The sequence below is a fragment of the Micropterus salmoides genome, unplaced genomic scaffold, assembly GCF_014851395.1.
Source record: "Micropterus salmoides isolate LMB-PRFRI ecotype aquatic unplaced genomic scaffold, ASM1485139v1 Ms_hic_scaffold_3, whole genome shotgun sequence".
Lineage (NCBI taxonomy): Eukaryota > Metazoa > Chordata > Actinopteri > Centrarchiformes > Centrarchidae > Micropterus > Micropterus salmoides.
In genome coordinates this window covers 39,455,310-39,470,619 of record NW_024042261.1, presented here as the reverse complement: position 1 = coordinate 39,470,619, position 15,310 = coordinate 39,455,310, and the positions used below count along the sequence as shown (strand labels likewise).

Sequence of the window (15,310 nt, the reverse complement as noted above, 5' to 3'; positions counted from 1 at the left end):
TTTTGAAGCCTGATGCTCCTCCTCCTGTAGGCCACGTGTTTGATTGGCAGCCGACGGGCTGCGAGGCAATGAAAGAACGCTGACATCCAAGTTAAACAAACATCCATTAGTCCTTATTGACTTTAAATGGAGTCTGAACAATAAAACAATAAAACTATCAGCAGCAGCGACGTTCTGCAGCCGCCGGCGCCCATCTTGAACAAATACAACGGCAGAATGTCCGGCTGAAGAGGGGAGGAATTAACGGAGCGTTCAGAGGATTAGCAGACTTCATTAGCACTTGCTGATATCTCCATTAAACAAAGAGGCAGCCGCAGTCGCCCACTCAACATTTAGTCAGAACAAACACTCTGCTGCTGCTTCACTTTAACACTGCAGAAAAACACTTCATATTAGTTTAAAATGTTCTCCTGCAGAGAGACAGAGTGGATGTCATCAGGGAATCTGAACACTCACTGTCACAGGAAGGACTAAACGTAGTAACATTACTGTGCACAAATACTTGTAGTCAAAGTCAGTTTATCAGTGAAACGATAAAGATTAAACTCACCTTTAGTGTGAACCTGCTTTTTGTAAGTCGCTCACACATCTGTCAAGTTAATGTAATGTAAAACTCTTCCACATCAAAATCAATTTATTTGAATGTACAGTATCTCACCAAAGTGAGGACACCAAAGTGCGTCACTTTGCGTCGAAAAGTGGTGGGGTCAGATTAGGGGTGAGACGAAACACTTGGTCCACGAGACGTGAGAAAGCACAATATTGGAGTCACGAGAACTATTCATTAATGAAACAGGCTATTCGACTGAGGCGTCTGGGGGTCCTCCCTCAGAAGATTTTGAGCGTTAAACTCTTAATTTCCTGCATTCTAGAGACATTTTCAGACCAATTTATGATGGAAATGGCTTGTTTATATGAAGGGAAACAACATTCATGTGGACCGGTGACAAATCAGAATATAAAAATATTATCAGCAGCTTGTTACTTTTTTGGGCAAGGGAAATTTGTTTCTTCTATATTTACATTGCATTTCATGTTTTCCTGTTGTGCAAGTAAACCTTTCTGATATAATCTTTATTTGTTATTTAACATTTCTGTTGCAAGCTAATCTTCAGAAAACTTTTAGCAAGTGCTTTTACACACACACTTTTGTAAATACTTGATTCTATCTTTTCATGTGACGACACTGAAGAAATGACACTTTGCTCCAGTGTAAAGTAGTGAGTGTGCAGCTTGTATAACAGTGTAAATTTGCTGTCCCCTCAAAATAACACATCACACAGCCGTTAATGTCTAAACCGCTGGCAACAAAAATGAGTACACCCCTGAGTGAAAATGTCCAAAGTGTCAATATTTTGTGTGGCCACCATTATTTCCCAGCGCTGCCTTAACCCTCTTGGGCCTGGAGTTCAGCAGAGCTTCACAGGTTGCCTCTGGAGTCCTCTTCCACTCTTCCATGATGACGTCACGAAGCTGGTGGATGTTAGAGACCTTGCGCTCCTCCACCTTCCGTTTTAGGAGCCCCACAGATGCTCAGTAGGGTTCAGGTCTGGAGACATGCTCGGCCAGTCTGTCACCTTTAACCTCAGCTTCTTTAGCGAGGCGGCGGTCGTCTTGGAGGTGTGTTTGGGGGCGTTATCATGTTGGAATACTGCCCTGCGGCCCGGTCTCTGAAGGGAGGGGATCCTGCTCTGCTTCAGTATGTCACAGTACATGTTGGCATTCATGGTTCCCTCAGTGAGCTGGAGCTCCCCAGTGCTGGCAGCACTCATGCAGCCCCAGACCAGGACACTCCCACCACCATGCTGGACTGTAGGCAGGACTCACTTGTCTTTGTGCTCCTCACCTGGTTGCCGCCACAAACGCTTGACACCATCTGAACCAAATAAGTTTATCTTGGTCTCATCAGACCGCAGGACCTGGTTCCAGTAATCCATGTCCTCAGTCTGCTGCTCTTCAGTAAACTGTCTCTGGGCTTTCTTGTGCATCATCTTTAGAAGAGGCTTCCTTCTGGGTCGACAGCCATGCAGACCGGTTTGATGCGGCGTACGGTCCGAGCACTGACAGGCCGACCCCCCCACCCCTTCAACCTCTGCAGCAATGCTGGCAGCACTCAGAAGTCTGTTTCCCAGAGACAACCTCTGGATATGACGTTGAGCACGTGCACTCAACTTCTTTGGTCGACCATGGCGAGGCCTGTTCTGAGTGGAACCTGTCCTGGTGAACCGCTGTATGGTCTTGGCCACCGTGCTGCAGCTCAGTTTCAGGGTCTTGGCGGTCTTCTTACAGCCTCGGCCATCTTTATGTAGAGCAACCGTTCTTTGTTTCAGATCCTCAGTTCTTTACCATGAGGTGCCATGTTGAACTTCCAGCGACCAGTATGAGGGAGTTTGAGAGCGATAACACCAAATTTAACACACCTGCTTCCCATTCACACCTGAGACCTTGTAACACTAACGAGTCACATGACACTGGGGAGAGAAAATGGCTAATTGGGCCTGATGTGGACATTTTCACTGAGGGGTGTCCTCACTTTTGTTTCCAGCGGTTTAGACATTAACGGCTGTGTGATGTGTTATTTTGAGGGGACAGCAAATTTACACTGTTATACAAGCTGCACGCTCACAAGTGTCAATTCATCAGTGTTGTCAAATGAAAAGATATAATCAAATATTTACAAGTATGTGAGGGGTGTACTCACTTTTGTGAGATACTGTAATGACTGTGATCAGAGTAGTCTCAGTTAGCTGATGTTGCGTAGTGTTTAATATGCAGTGCGTTCTTATATCTTCTGTTTTAGTTAGCGAGCCTCCAGAGATGCCTGTGACGTGTGGTTCAAATATATTTGAATAAATTTTATACTGTCACCTTCCAGTGGTGAAAGAAATACTCACATCCACTAAAATTAAAAAAGTCCTGCTTTTAGCCTTTACTATAAGGGTCATTATGGTATTTTTATACCTGGACCCTATGTTTACATATGTTGGGGTCAGTGGCTGCAACGTATGTCTTCGGGGCAATTGTGACCATCAAAATGGCGTCCACAAAAAGTGCTTCTTGTTGCCAGCGACAGGCTCAGACTGTTATACCAACATCATGAAAAGGATCTCTACAAGGGACTCCCGGTTAGGGCCACAACTAATGATTAATTTCATGGTGGATTAATCTGTAATTATTTTCTCTGTAAATCGATCAGCAATTTTCTCCATAAAATGTCAGAAAATGGTGGAAATTGTGTTTTCCAAACCTCAAGATGACGTCACTCAAGTGTCGTTATCTGTCTACAATTCAAAGATGTTCAGTTTACTGTCACAGAGGAGGAAAGAAACCAGGAAATATTCACATTGAAGAAGCTGGAATCAGAGAATTTGAACTTTTTTGTCTTAAAAAATACTCCAACTGAACTAATTGATTATCTAAATCAGTGGTTCTTAATCTGGGGGTCCAGACCCTGGTCCCAGAGGGGTCGCAATAATGCTGCTATAGACACAAAAATTGAAAAAAAAGAACTTACAAATAACTATATAATAACTATAATAACTGATGGACTACAGTTGTGAATGGAATCACTTTGGGTGGACACTGTAAATGTTTTGCTGTTTAATCCAGTTGGTGATGGTAATGCCAACCACTATAAAACGACAAAGAAGGCCCCGATCAGACAGAAAGCTCTTTGCAGCACTTTTGTTTTTGCCCCCATTCATCATGAGCTGAACTAAAAGATCTAAGACTTTCTCCATGGACACAAAAGGCCTGTTTCTCTCAAATATTGTTTGCAAATCTGTCAAAATCTGTGTTAGTGAGCACTTCTCCTTTGCTGAGATAATGCATCCACCTCACAGGTGTGGCATATCAAGATGCTGATCAGACAGCATGGGTATTGTACATGTGTGCCTTAGGCTGGCCGCAATAAAAGGCCTCAGGCTGGCCGCAATAAAAGGTCACTCCAAAACGTTAATGTTCCATTGCAGCTAAGGGACCCGTCTCAAGTAATAGGCTACAGTTATGTAATAATGTCACATATACTGTACATGAAGGTGGATCAAACATAGCTATTCATAAATGTGTAATAATGGGGTACAGATGGACCTAGTATTTATTTTCATTCTTTACGTTACACAAGACTAATAAGGTAAGCAGAGAGGTGTAAATAAACTTGAATGTTCTCCACTTGTTATCCTGTCATTACACAGTATTATTAGGGGTGTGGGCTGTATTAAAGAGGTGGTATTCTGCTCATTTTCAGGTTCAAAATCCTATTTAGGGGTTTGTACCAGAGCAGGTTTACATGGTTATATTTTTGTCATACTGCACATTGCTGCTGCTCCTCTTTCCACCCTGTGTTGAAGGCTTTGTTTTAGCTATGGAGTGATACATCTTGTCTCTAAATGATCTTTGTTGGGAGTTGCACATGCTCAGTTCCTAGTTAAGGACTACTAGCCAATCAGAAGCAGAGAAGGGTGGGTCAGCGAGAAGCCGGTAAACAGCTCGGGTTCAGCCGGACTGGAGCGAGAGTTTCAGAGCGGTGAGTTATTAATCTGTATCCATAAAGTTTTAACTGAGCTCTGTCTCTACATCACAGGAACAACTTTATGTCCACTGACTGCCTGGAGGGTAGCTAGTGTTTGGAAGGGAGAGGAGAGCTGTGTGCTGCAGCTCGCTGTTTCTGAGGGCGTGTCGGAGTAGCCGCTTGGCGAGCGTTATATGAGGCGCGTTTAGCTTTCATCCCTGTGACGTCACAGGGATGAAAGGGAAGCGGCTGGACTACAAACGAGCTGTTTTCAGTTCAGTTCAGAGCAGAGTTTTCTGTGGGAGATGGGAACTCACTTTGGGCTGTTTCACTTTGCAAACCTGTTACATGCACAAAAAAGGTATAAACTCAAGAACGGAGAGGGAAAAAGCCAAAAAGCAGAATACCATCTCTTTATCCACTATTCTCCCATTCTCACTCTGTATTTACACATAAACAACAAGGTATGCAAGGGAAAATCTAAAAGTTGTATTTTATTGTTTTTGGTTTATTTTCAGTGTTGCTTTCCTCCTTCTCCTTCTTCTTATCCGCCTCTGACAAAGATGCCAGTGACGGCCACATCATGCTACCTCCTCTTTATTCTGTGGTTTCTGGCAATAGAAAGAAAACAACACGTAAAATAAGTGTTACTGGTAAAGTGCAGTAAAGTTAACTTTAAACTCCACTACCACACATGAAACACGGCTTAATAACAATCACATTTAACATAAGCTTAAAATTCAGCTTAACGATAACTATCCAGATTTATTTTACAGTCACAGTTATTATCTTAGCCTATGGCATTTCACACAGCAGAAATTAGCCTAGTGGCTAGCAGACTTTTCCTCTCCTCATAGCTTAACAAATTACTGTATTATTTATACTGAGTCTTACTCGCTGCTGGTACAGTCGCTGCATCTCCCGACACGACACCACAGTTGAATTTTGAGCCTGAACGTACGTTTTGTTGAAACAATAGCTGATCGTAGTGACAGAAACAAGCTGGCGGACTACAGAGTTGTTTTCAGGTGGCAGAAGCGTAGCTCTGTTGCTGGGCGTAAACAAGTGCGAGCCCTCCTGGAACCCGTAGAGATTGTATTGCAGCGCCTGCAGCTAGAAAAAAAATGCCTTTACATGAAAAGACATGACTAAAATCGCCCCAAAAGTGGCGGGACTCCACGGAACATGACTTGACGCTAATTGGACAACGATATTCAGAGACAAACTGTCAAGCCCGGCTTGGCGGTGCGTCGCCCCATCGCCCCAATGAACCGCCCCTGACTGTTTCACAACATTTTCCACGTGTTAAACGTCATGTGACTTTCGTAACATACTTTAGGTCCGGTACACATGTTGCTGGACTGGTACTAACGCTCTTACATGTGTGTGCGGAACGGTCATATATGTCTTTGTACTTTCCAACAGTTGTACTGAACATGCTGTTTTGGGCAATAACGTCCAGCTGCGGACTGTAGCACCTCTAACGCCACGCCCCCTCCCGCCACAGTCTGTAATGATTGGCTGTAGCCGCAGGACCTTTCTGAATGGTCTGTTCTGCACATGCACATACTTATTGCCGCCCACCCGTACCACGCATGCGTGGACGTTGTAGTTCTGAGTTGACTTTATTTACAACGCTATATTATACAAATATACAGGGGAAGTGTAATCAACAACAGGATGGCTTCAGCAGAAGAAAAGTGTAGTGTGCTAAGTAGTGCAATATTAATTTTTTAGCGGACTGATATTATTAACTTCCATTTATACTATATATACAGTATCAATTAAGATCTAATGACAGACTACTTTGTAAGGTACCAAGGATGAGGACCGAAGCAGGAAAGAGGAGTCTGTCTTACTATGGCCCTTCAATGAACTCCAGTCGAAGCTTAAGATTGGTGCACTAATTTCCATAGCTGCTTTTAAAAAAAGACTTTGACGGACATATGCGCTTGTTTTTAATTAACGGTAGGTAGATCTCTACATTTAGTCTTATTTTGTTTGTTTATATATTTAACTTTATTTATATAACTCATTGCTTTTTGTCTATGTAAATATTTGTGAACTTTGTGTAAATCTGTATTTTAATTTACGTAATGTATTGTTTTTCAGCTCATGGTTGAAAAATTGTGTTTTAATTGTGCTATACCCTTGTAAAAGAGACTGTGTCTCAATGTGGGACATTTCCTGTTTAAATAAAGGTTTATATATATATATATATATATATATATGTATATATACACACACACACACACACACACACACTGCATAAACATTTTTAAAGTTAAACTCCAACCTTGACATGCATGTTTCCACATCCGGCTAAAAGCTGGATATTGAAGGCTGACAGTATCAACAGTCCCACTGCATGTTGTCATATTAAGCAGGCACAAATAGAAAAACCAAGGACAATAACACAACTAGCATGATTGGTGCATCTGTTTATTGAGGATGTCCACAAATGTTACATATAAAATGAATAAAATACCACAATATAATAAAATATGATTAAATAAACAGAACAATAAAAAATGTGGGTAAGGATATTAATAGAAACATAAAACTTTGGACTAACATTAATAAAATGCTAATTTTTAAAGATTATATGGTTATTTACATTAACAATGTTAAACAGCTGAAATGAATAACTTTTATTTTATAAATAATTGTACTTATTTGTCCAATAACATCATAGATTCAGCTCTTGCTGGACTGAGCTGTGATTACCTACCTGCTGCTTCTGCTACGCCATTACTTTATGTTACCGTGTTCTTCTTCAAATCCCGCCTTCTAGTCTGATGAAGTTTGACCTACACAGAGACCCACGCTCATGCCACGCCCCTCGCTCACGTCACGCCCCTCGTCCCCTCGCTCACGCCACGCCCCCTAAGCTACAGTCCGCAGCCGGACCCTTCTCGTTTTGGGACCTATTTTGTCGTTTTGGTTTGAGGATGTGTTGGTTTTGGTCCCTCTTGTCAGGACTTACTGACCTCTGACCCCTGTGATGTGAATGTGTTGACCAGGAGGGAAGTCAGAAAACTGCTCCCAGCTCATTTCTACACCTAATCGTCAAAATATGAATACTTATCGCACCACGACAGCAAGAACCATGTCTTTCATGTGGAGAGGATGACGGTACGGGAGTTGGCTGATCTGAACTTCCTGGAGGCGGGATGGGACGAAACCGCCATACGGATAAATACTGAGGGCAGAATATTTTACATTTTAATTAGCAGAGGACAGAAAAACGATGACAAAGATCCTCATCTCCATCTTTATCTCCATCATCGTCCTCGTTTTCATCTTTGTCACCTTCTCTCTGGATGCTAATAAACAACACATTACCAGCAGCTGGTTGCTGTGGTAACATTAACAGCGAGCAGCATGAAGAGATGCTGGCATGAACACACACGCACGCACACAGGGGCATGATGGGACGACATCACCCTTCCTCCCTGTGATGCGTTGGGTTTTTGTTTCCTCGCTGAGTCACAGGCTAAGTCACAAACAGGAAAACACTTTAATTTCATTTGGACTTAAATTCTTACTGGGAAATGAAAAATCAAATGTAAAGAAATTAACTTTTAAATCGTGTGTTTCATGTTTGGGGAACATTAATCACAGGCGGGATTTATTAGCTTTAGTATTGTTTAAATATTACAACACATTATTACAGCTCAGCTCCTGCAGCCAAATTCAGATCAATAAATTATTCTCTGGGGGAATCTTTCTGCCCCGTTAAACCTCCACGCCTCTACTCATTTCTTTTCTACAATCATTTTCTGTGCGGCAAAATAATCACAGTTATTATTAGTCTCTGATTACTGAGATGTGTAAGATTTAACTGCTCTGTTTGGTGTTTCTCTTTAGGTCACTGCAGCTCAACAAGGAATCACTGAGAAGACTTGATTTGTCCAACTCAGAATTCATATTAACTTAGAATCTACTTCCGCACAGTATGAGGACGACTGCAGGTGTTTCCCTCCAGTTATGAACCGGCTGCAATTTATTCCTTCTGGCCGATTGTGCCCGTCAAAATGGCGTCAACAAAAAGGCTCAGACTGTTACAAGTTCACCAAGTTCGGACTTGTCTTGAGAAATCAAACACAAATTTGGAGTTTAAATCACTATATTCCCACATAAAAAAACTGTTGTTATAACACTGCTGTCTTCTCCTCAGCCATTGCTTCTTGTTGGTGAGAAATGCATTCTGGGATGTCTGGCTATCCAAAGTCCACACAAGTCACCACCGATACAGGCTTGATAAAACGGGCGAGAACACATCCGGGTGTTTGACTGTACCTGGCTGGATGCGGACTTTTGAATTGGAACAGTACTTTGGCTGCGACTGATGACGACAAGAACAGACAAGATCGCAGACTGAGAAAGAGCTCAGGTGTCTGACAACATCATGGAAAGGATCCCTACGGACGACTTGCTCTGAAATCTCCTAAGAGTCAGTCATAGAATTCAAATGACTCCTCTACATTATCGAAATCAGCTATAAATTCAGCCAAGATTTAGGAAATAACGTCTTTATGTACTCAAAAACATAAGAGAAGAGTTTGTTGTGTTGGAGTAGCATTAGTAAACAAAGTCTTGTTGCCTGTCGGTGGCAGAAAAAAGCACTTTTTGTGGATGCCATTTTGACGGGTGCAATTACCCTGAAGGAATACGCTGCTGCCACTGAAGCATCTACTGCACTTTTTGTGCCTTCGCCAGAGATGGAGAGGTTAACTCCGACTGTCGTTCGTTGTGGTGTTCGATTAACGTAATCATTTACGTCCCGCTGGCTGCCATCACGTTAATTATTAAAGTGAACTGCAAACAGGTTACAGGTTTATTGTTGATCATGTAACGTTACAGTTTAATTGGGTTGTAACGTTACCCTGGGTTTGAGAGTCAGCGGTTGGTGTTGACTTACAGTAGTTAATAAGCTGTGTTGTAGTTGTAGACACATTCTACATTAGGCTACATGGTTGTGCTCTGTAAGTGAAAAAGAAGGTCACAGTTACAGAATCTCTTCTAGCTCTGCAGTTTTATAAGCAGCCTGGATTGAACGCAGCAGCTGATCCAACATTCATTATAACCAGGAGAGACTTGAGACTTGACTTGGACTCTAGCTCAGAGACTTGTGAGTGTCTCTGGCCTACAAGTCATTTCAACATCAACATATGTGAAAACAGGGCCCAGGTTTAAAAAAGTACAGTGGTTATCCTTCAATATCCAGTATGGGAGAAAGTACAGCAAACCCGGTTTCAGTGTTGAAGTCAAGCAGGAACCTCCAGGTCTGCAGTGCTGATGCGCCTTAAACCTGCGTCCTCTCCAGCAGCCAGCAGGGGGCGCCTTAAACCTGCGTCCTCTCCAGCAGCCAGCAGGGGGCGACTTAAACCTGCGTCCTCTCTAGCAGCCAGCAGGGGGCGACTTAAACCTGCGTCCTCTCTAGCAGCCAGCAGGGGGCGACTTAAACCTGCGTCCTCTCTAGCAGCCAGCAGGGGGCGACTTAAACCTGCGTCCTCTCCAGCAGCCAGCAGGGGGCGACTTAAACCTGCGTCCTCTCTAACAGCCAGCAGGGGGCGACTTAAACCTGCGTCCTCTCTAGCAGCCAGCAGGGGGCGCCTTAAACCTGCGTCCTCTCTAGCAGCCAGCAGGGGCGACTTAAACCTGCGTCCTCTCTAACAGCCAGCAGGGGGCGACTTAAACCTGCGTCCTCTCTAACAGCCAGCAGGGGGCGACTTAAACCTGCGTCCTCTCTAACAGCCAGCAGGGGGCGACTTAAACCTGCGTCCTCTCTAACAGCCAGCAGGGGGCGACTTAAACCTGCGTCCTCTCTAACAGCCAGCAGGGGGCGACTTAAACCTGCGTCCTCTCTAGCAGCCAGCAGGGGGCGACTTAAACCTGCGTCCTCTCTAACAGCCAGCAGGGGGCGACTTAAACCTGCGTCCTCTCTAGCAGCCAGCAGGGGCGACTTAAACCTGCGTCCTCTCTAGCAGCCAGCAGGGGGCGACTTAAACCTGCGTCCTCTCCAGCAGCCAGCAGGGGGCGACTCAAACCTGCGTCCTCTCTAGCAGCCAGCAGGGGGCGACTTAAACCTGCGTCCTCTCTAACAGCCAGCAGGGGGCGACTTAAACCTGCGTCCTCTCTAGCAGCCAGCAGGGGGCGACTTAAACCTGCGTCCTCTCTAGCAGCCAGCAGGGGGCGACTTAAACCTGCGTCCTCTCTAACAGCCAGCAGGGGGCGACTTAAACCTGCGTCCTCTCTAACAGCCAGCAGGGGGCGACTTAAACCTGCGTTCTCTCTAGCAGCCAGCAGGGGGCGACTTAAACCTGCGTCCTCTCTAGCAGCCAGCAGGGGGCGACTCCTTTAAAAGAAGTGTGATTGTCTAGAAGTCTCTGAGAAAATGTTTGTACTTGTCAGCTGATTTATTCCCTCAGTAAACACTTTCCTGATGAGTTTATGGTCTCAGTCGCTAGTTTCAAGTCTTCTTCAACACAGCATGATGTTCATTTAGTAAATTATGGTCCCATTCGGAGAAACAGAGACTAGGAAGCAGGGGAGGCTTTAGGGCGGGGCTACAAGCTGATTGGGAAGACTCTACCATGGCGGCCTGTCAATCAGGACAGAGGCTACTCGTATCCGCTGCTTTGTCTACATTTAACCAGCACCGCTGAGAAAGCTTATCAGGAGTCGGCTGCTTATTTTTTCACGTAGGCACATCTTTAGCTGGTCAAAATTAGCATTTACAGCACTAGCTCCATCCTCCTGTCCAACTATGGTCACGTTGCAGGTTGCAAAAAATTACACGGTGGCGGCCAAACTGGCAAACTTGAGGCTTCAAAACGGAAGTCCGCAAACCAACGGGTGACGTCACAGCGGCCTGCGTCCACTTCTTTTAATGTGAACCTGCCCTTTTACCTGCACAAAGATCAGATGTGTTTTGTGGCACATTTGAACCTTTTTGAAAATGATTAAACAGGAAGTGACGTCTGTAAAACAACATATTTTATTAAATCCAATAGGAGTCATATTCACAAAACAAAAATAATGTTATCCCAGTTTATCATAATATATGAGTAGAGTTTACCAACAAAGATAAGAGTATGTACAACTGAGAACAGGATCGCCTCTGAAGATAATGTGGCTGTTAACACTTATTATTATTAAATGATGTGTATTTGTACACTCTCTTCAATGGCGTTGCTTAATAAAGAAGACAACTACGAGTCCCAGAATGCATTCCTGTCAGACTCATCCAATCAGAGAGCTCCTCACTCTGTCGCTGTGCAGGGAAACAAATGGGTTTTTCTCAGTCACTTCAAGTTTTCATGGCGCTCCATCTGGTGGCCGTCAGAGGAACTGCAGCTGGACCAAATCTACTTCTTCTGCGGTGTTTCAGCTCTGCCCTCCTCTGGCAGAGGGAGGTACTGCAGTCCCACTCATGGTAGTAGGATTAGTAGTATTAGTAGCTGTGACAGTAGTGAGAGCAGTAGTACTACAGTAGCATCAGTTAGATGTGTAGATAATAGCAGCACTAGTAAAGTGGAGGTTTTCAGGCCAGGGGATCCGGCGTGGAATGATTGAAGAAGAAGACATACGTTATTAATCCCACAAGGGGAAATCTCTGGTGTCATTATTGTTGTTAGTATACACACACACACACAGGTCTGAAATACACATGCAACAACACACGGAGAGATGTCAGTAGTTGGGGTTTCAGGGGTTTGCTCAAGGTGCCCAGGAGGTGAGCTGGTACCTCTCCAGCTACCGGTCCACGCTCCACAACTCTGGTCCGGATCCTCCCAGCCTAATCCTTACGGACTGAGCTACTGCAGCTACTGATTACGGGGAGCGGCAACGAAACTGCACTCAGCAGCCTCCCAGTGACCACGACGTGAACAGGCCCGAACACAGTCGCATTAACTGACTCAGCCCCGGGGTGACAAGAGCCGTTACACTGCACTTTATTCTGCACGTAATACTGCGCTGAATCATCGTGCTGTTAGTATTAGTAGTCGGAGGAGTGATAATAGTCTTAATACTTCAACAAAAGGAGAATAAGAGTCAGGATTACTACTACTAGTACTACTACTGCAGGGTACTTTTAGTAGCTGTTGTAGTAAATAAGAAGGTGCTTATTTATTTTATATTTATTTATAAGTGTTGTACTGAAGTACAGTTTGTCAGTTGAGTATTTCCAGTTTTCCTCCGATTCATCGCAGAGGGAAGTACTTTCCCTTTAACTGCAGTACATTTATCTTTTACCAGGTACTTTAAAGTATAAAGTTTTGCATTCAAACTGAACGTACTGTCATTAACTCTGATGTTGCCTGCAGTTTAATGGGATCTCTTATATTAACACAACAGTAGTTTTACTTGGAATGAGTACAATGTACAATTGTTCCGCTCGTACTTTGTTACTTTGATTGTTTTCAGTGCAGGTATTTTAATGTAGCAGTACAAAGTATTTCTGACATTGCGACATTGTTACTTGTATTGTGGAAGTAGCAGTATCAGTAGTAGTAGCAGTAGCAGTATCAGTAGTAGTAGCAGTATCAGTAGTAGTAGCAGTAGCAGTAGTAGTAGCAGTAGCAGTAGCAGTAGCAGTATCAGTAGTAGTAGCAGTAGCAGTATCAGTAGTAGTAGCAGTATCAGTAGTAGTAGCAGTAGCAGTAGTAGTAGCAGTAGTAGTAGCAGTAGCAGTATCAGTAGTAGTACCAGCTGAAGTAGTAATTGCAGTAGCAGTAGCAGTATCAGTAGTAGTATCAGTAGTAGTAGCAGTAGTAGTAGCAGTAGCAGTATCAGTAGTAGTATCAGTAGTAGTAGCAGTAGTAGTAGCAGTAGCAGTATCAGTAGTAGTATCAGTAGTAGTAGCAGTAGTAGTAGCAGTAGCAGTATCAGTAGTAGTATCAGTAGTAGTAGCAGTAGTAGTATCAGTAGTAGTATCAGTAGTAGTAGCAGTAGTAGTAGCAGTAGCAGTATCAGTAGTAGTATCAGTAGTAGTAGCAGTAGCAGTATCAGTAGTAGTATCAGTAGTAGTAGCAGTAGCAGTATCAGTAGTAGTATCAGTAGTAGTAGCAGTAGTAGTAGCAGTAGCAGTATCAGTAGTAGTATCAGTAGTAGTAGCAGTAGCAGTATCAGTAGTAGTATCAGTAGTAGTAGCAGTAGTAGTAGCAGTAGCAGTATCAGTAGTAGTATCAGTAGTAGTAGCAGTAGTAGTAGCAGTAGCAGTATCAGTAGTAGTATCAGTAGTAGTAGCAGTAGTAGTAGCAGTAGCAGTATCAGTAGTAGTATCAGTAGTAGTATCAGTAGTAGTAGCAGTAGCAGTATCAGTAGTAGTACCAGCTGAAGTAGTAATTGCAGTAGCAACAGTGCACACAGGTGATCCAAGAGAAAAATTTGAGATGGTGAAAACTAATCCTAGAGAATAAACTGTTGATCAGGACTTTGAGGCTGCATCTCAAACAGAGCCCTCTGATTGGTCAAAACTGCATCACATCAACGCTCATTAGCGTAAAGCTGTTCTCTGTAACTCGCTCACCGCTGGTGTGAGTTCACAGAAGCCGAAGTAGCACCGTTATCAGTAGTATTAATATCAGTAGTGTTAGCAGCAGTAATATTTACAGTAGTAGTAACAGTAGTATCCGTAGCATCAGCAGCAGAAGCGTTGATGTTCACGGTCGCTTCATACAGACTCGACAGCGGCTGATCAGACTGTGTGGAAACGCTCCTGCATCAGTGTGAGGCCTCGGTTTACTGCAGGACGAGAGATAAACATGTTGTTCAGAGAGAGAGATCAGAAACCAGAGTCAAAACAAGAATCAGCCAATCGATTGAAATCAATTAGTATTAAATAAATATTACATGTATTTAATCCGCTACGGCAGCCGGCAGCTCCTTCGGACACTTCCGGCTTTATTTCTGAAACACTTGTTTCCTCTGACAGAAATACAGTCGTTGGAAAATAAAGACGGGGTTTTGGATTGAAGCGCAGCGGAGCTTAGACGATCCACCAGCCGGATCAACCGGACCAGGTACCACGACGGGTGCTGTGATCGCCCCAGAGAAGAGGAAAGAGAGCCGGGATAGCAGCTTGGACTTAAGGCTGCTCTTAGAGGCTCGGTCTGGACAAAATGGGACTCTATTGACCAAGAACCTGAAATCAGAGACGGTTGCGCCCACGTCTTTACAGAGACCGGCTCCATCAACATCCCGGCGGATGGACCGTGTTCCGAGCTGTCAGCGCAAGAGGAGGTGGACTGATGAATGCACTGACTAATATTTCATTTATGTTTATTTATATATATGTTACCATATTTAAATACACATTTAATTGTCTGTTAAGTTCTGTGTATGCAGCATGAAGGGACTACAAACCTTCGTTTCGTTCTACAACCTTGTGTTGTATAATGATAAATAAACCTTGTAAATCTATCTTGTTCCAATTTAAAATGAAGACCCTGAGACATTTCTTAATTTAAATGAAAAGTTAAACAGATAAATGTACTTTTGTTTCAGTTCCCCACGTCGCCCATCAGTTTGTTTTGAAGCTCCTGTGCTGCTGGTTTAAACAGGAGGACGCTGCTCTCTGCTGGCGTTTCAAACGACTGCATCAGACACTTGACTTTTAGTCTTCTGGTTTTACAGATATTTTATTGTACCCATATCTGTCATAGTTGGATCGACTAATAAAGTTGACCTTTAGGCTGAATGATGCTGACAATAACATATTTTACAATATTATATATCGGAGGTTTTCAAAGTGGGAGGTCACTAAGAGCTGAAATCAAAGATAGCATCTTT

General features: G+C 43.5%; 1 protein-coding gene across 1 annotated transcript in view; it reads right to left on the bottom strand.

The window, feature by feature from the left end:
- Positions 1 to 13,752: 13,752 nt before the first annotated feature.
- col4a3 (collagen, type IV, alpha 3) overlaps positions 13,753 to 15,310 on the bottom strand; it is a 71,303-nt gene continuing 69,745 nt past the window's right edge. The window contains exon 52 of the mRNA XM_038693846.1: positions 13,753 to 14,263. Coding sequence (XP_038549774.1) covers positions 14,182 to 14,263 — 82 coding nt within the window. The 3' untranslated portion in view covers positions 13,753 to 14,181. The remainder of the gene's footprint in view (positions 14,264 to 15,310) is intronic.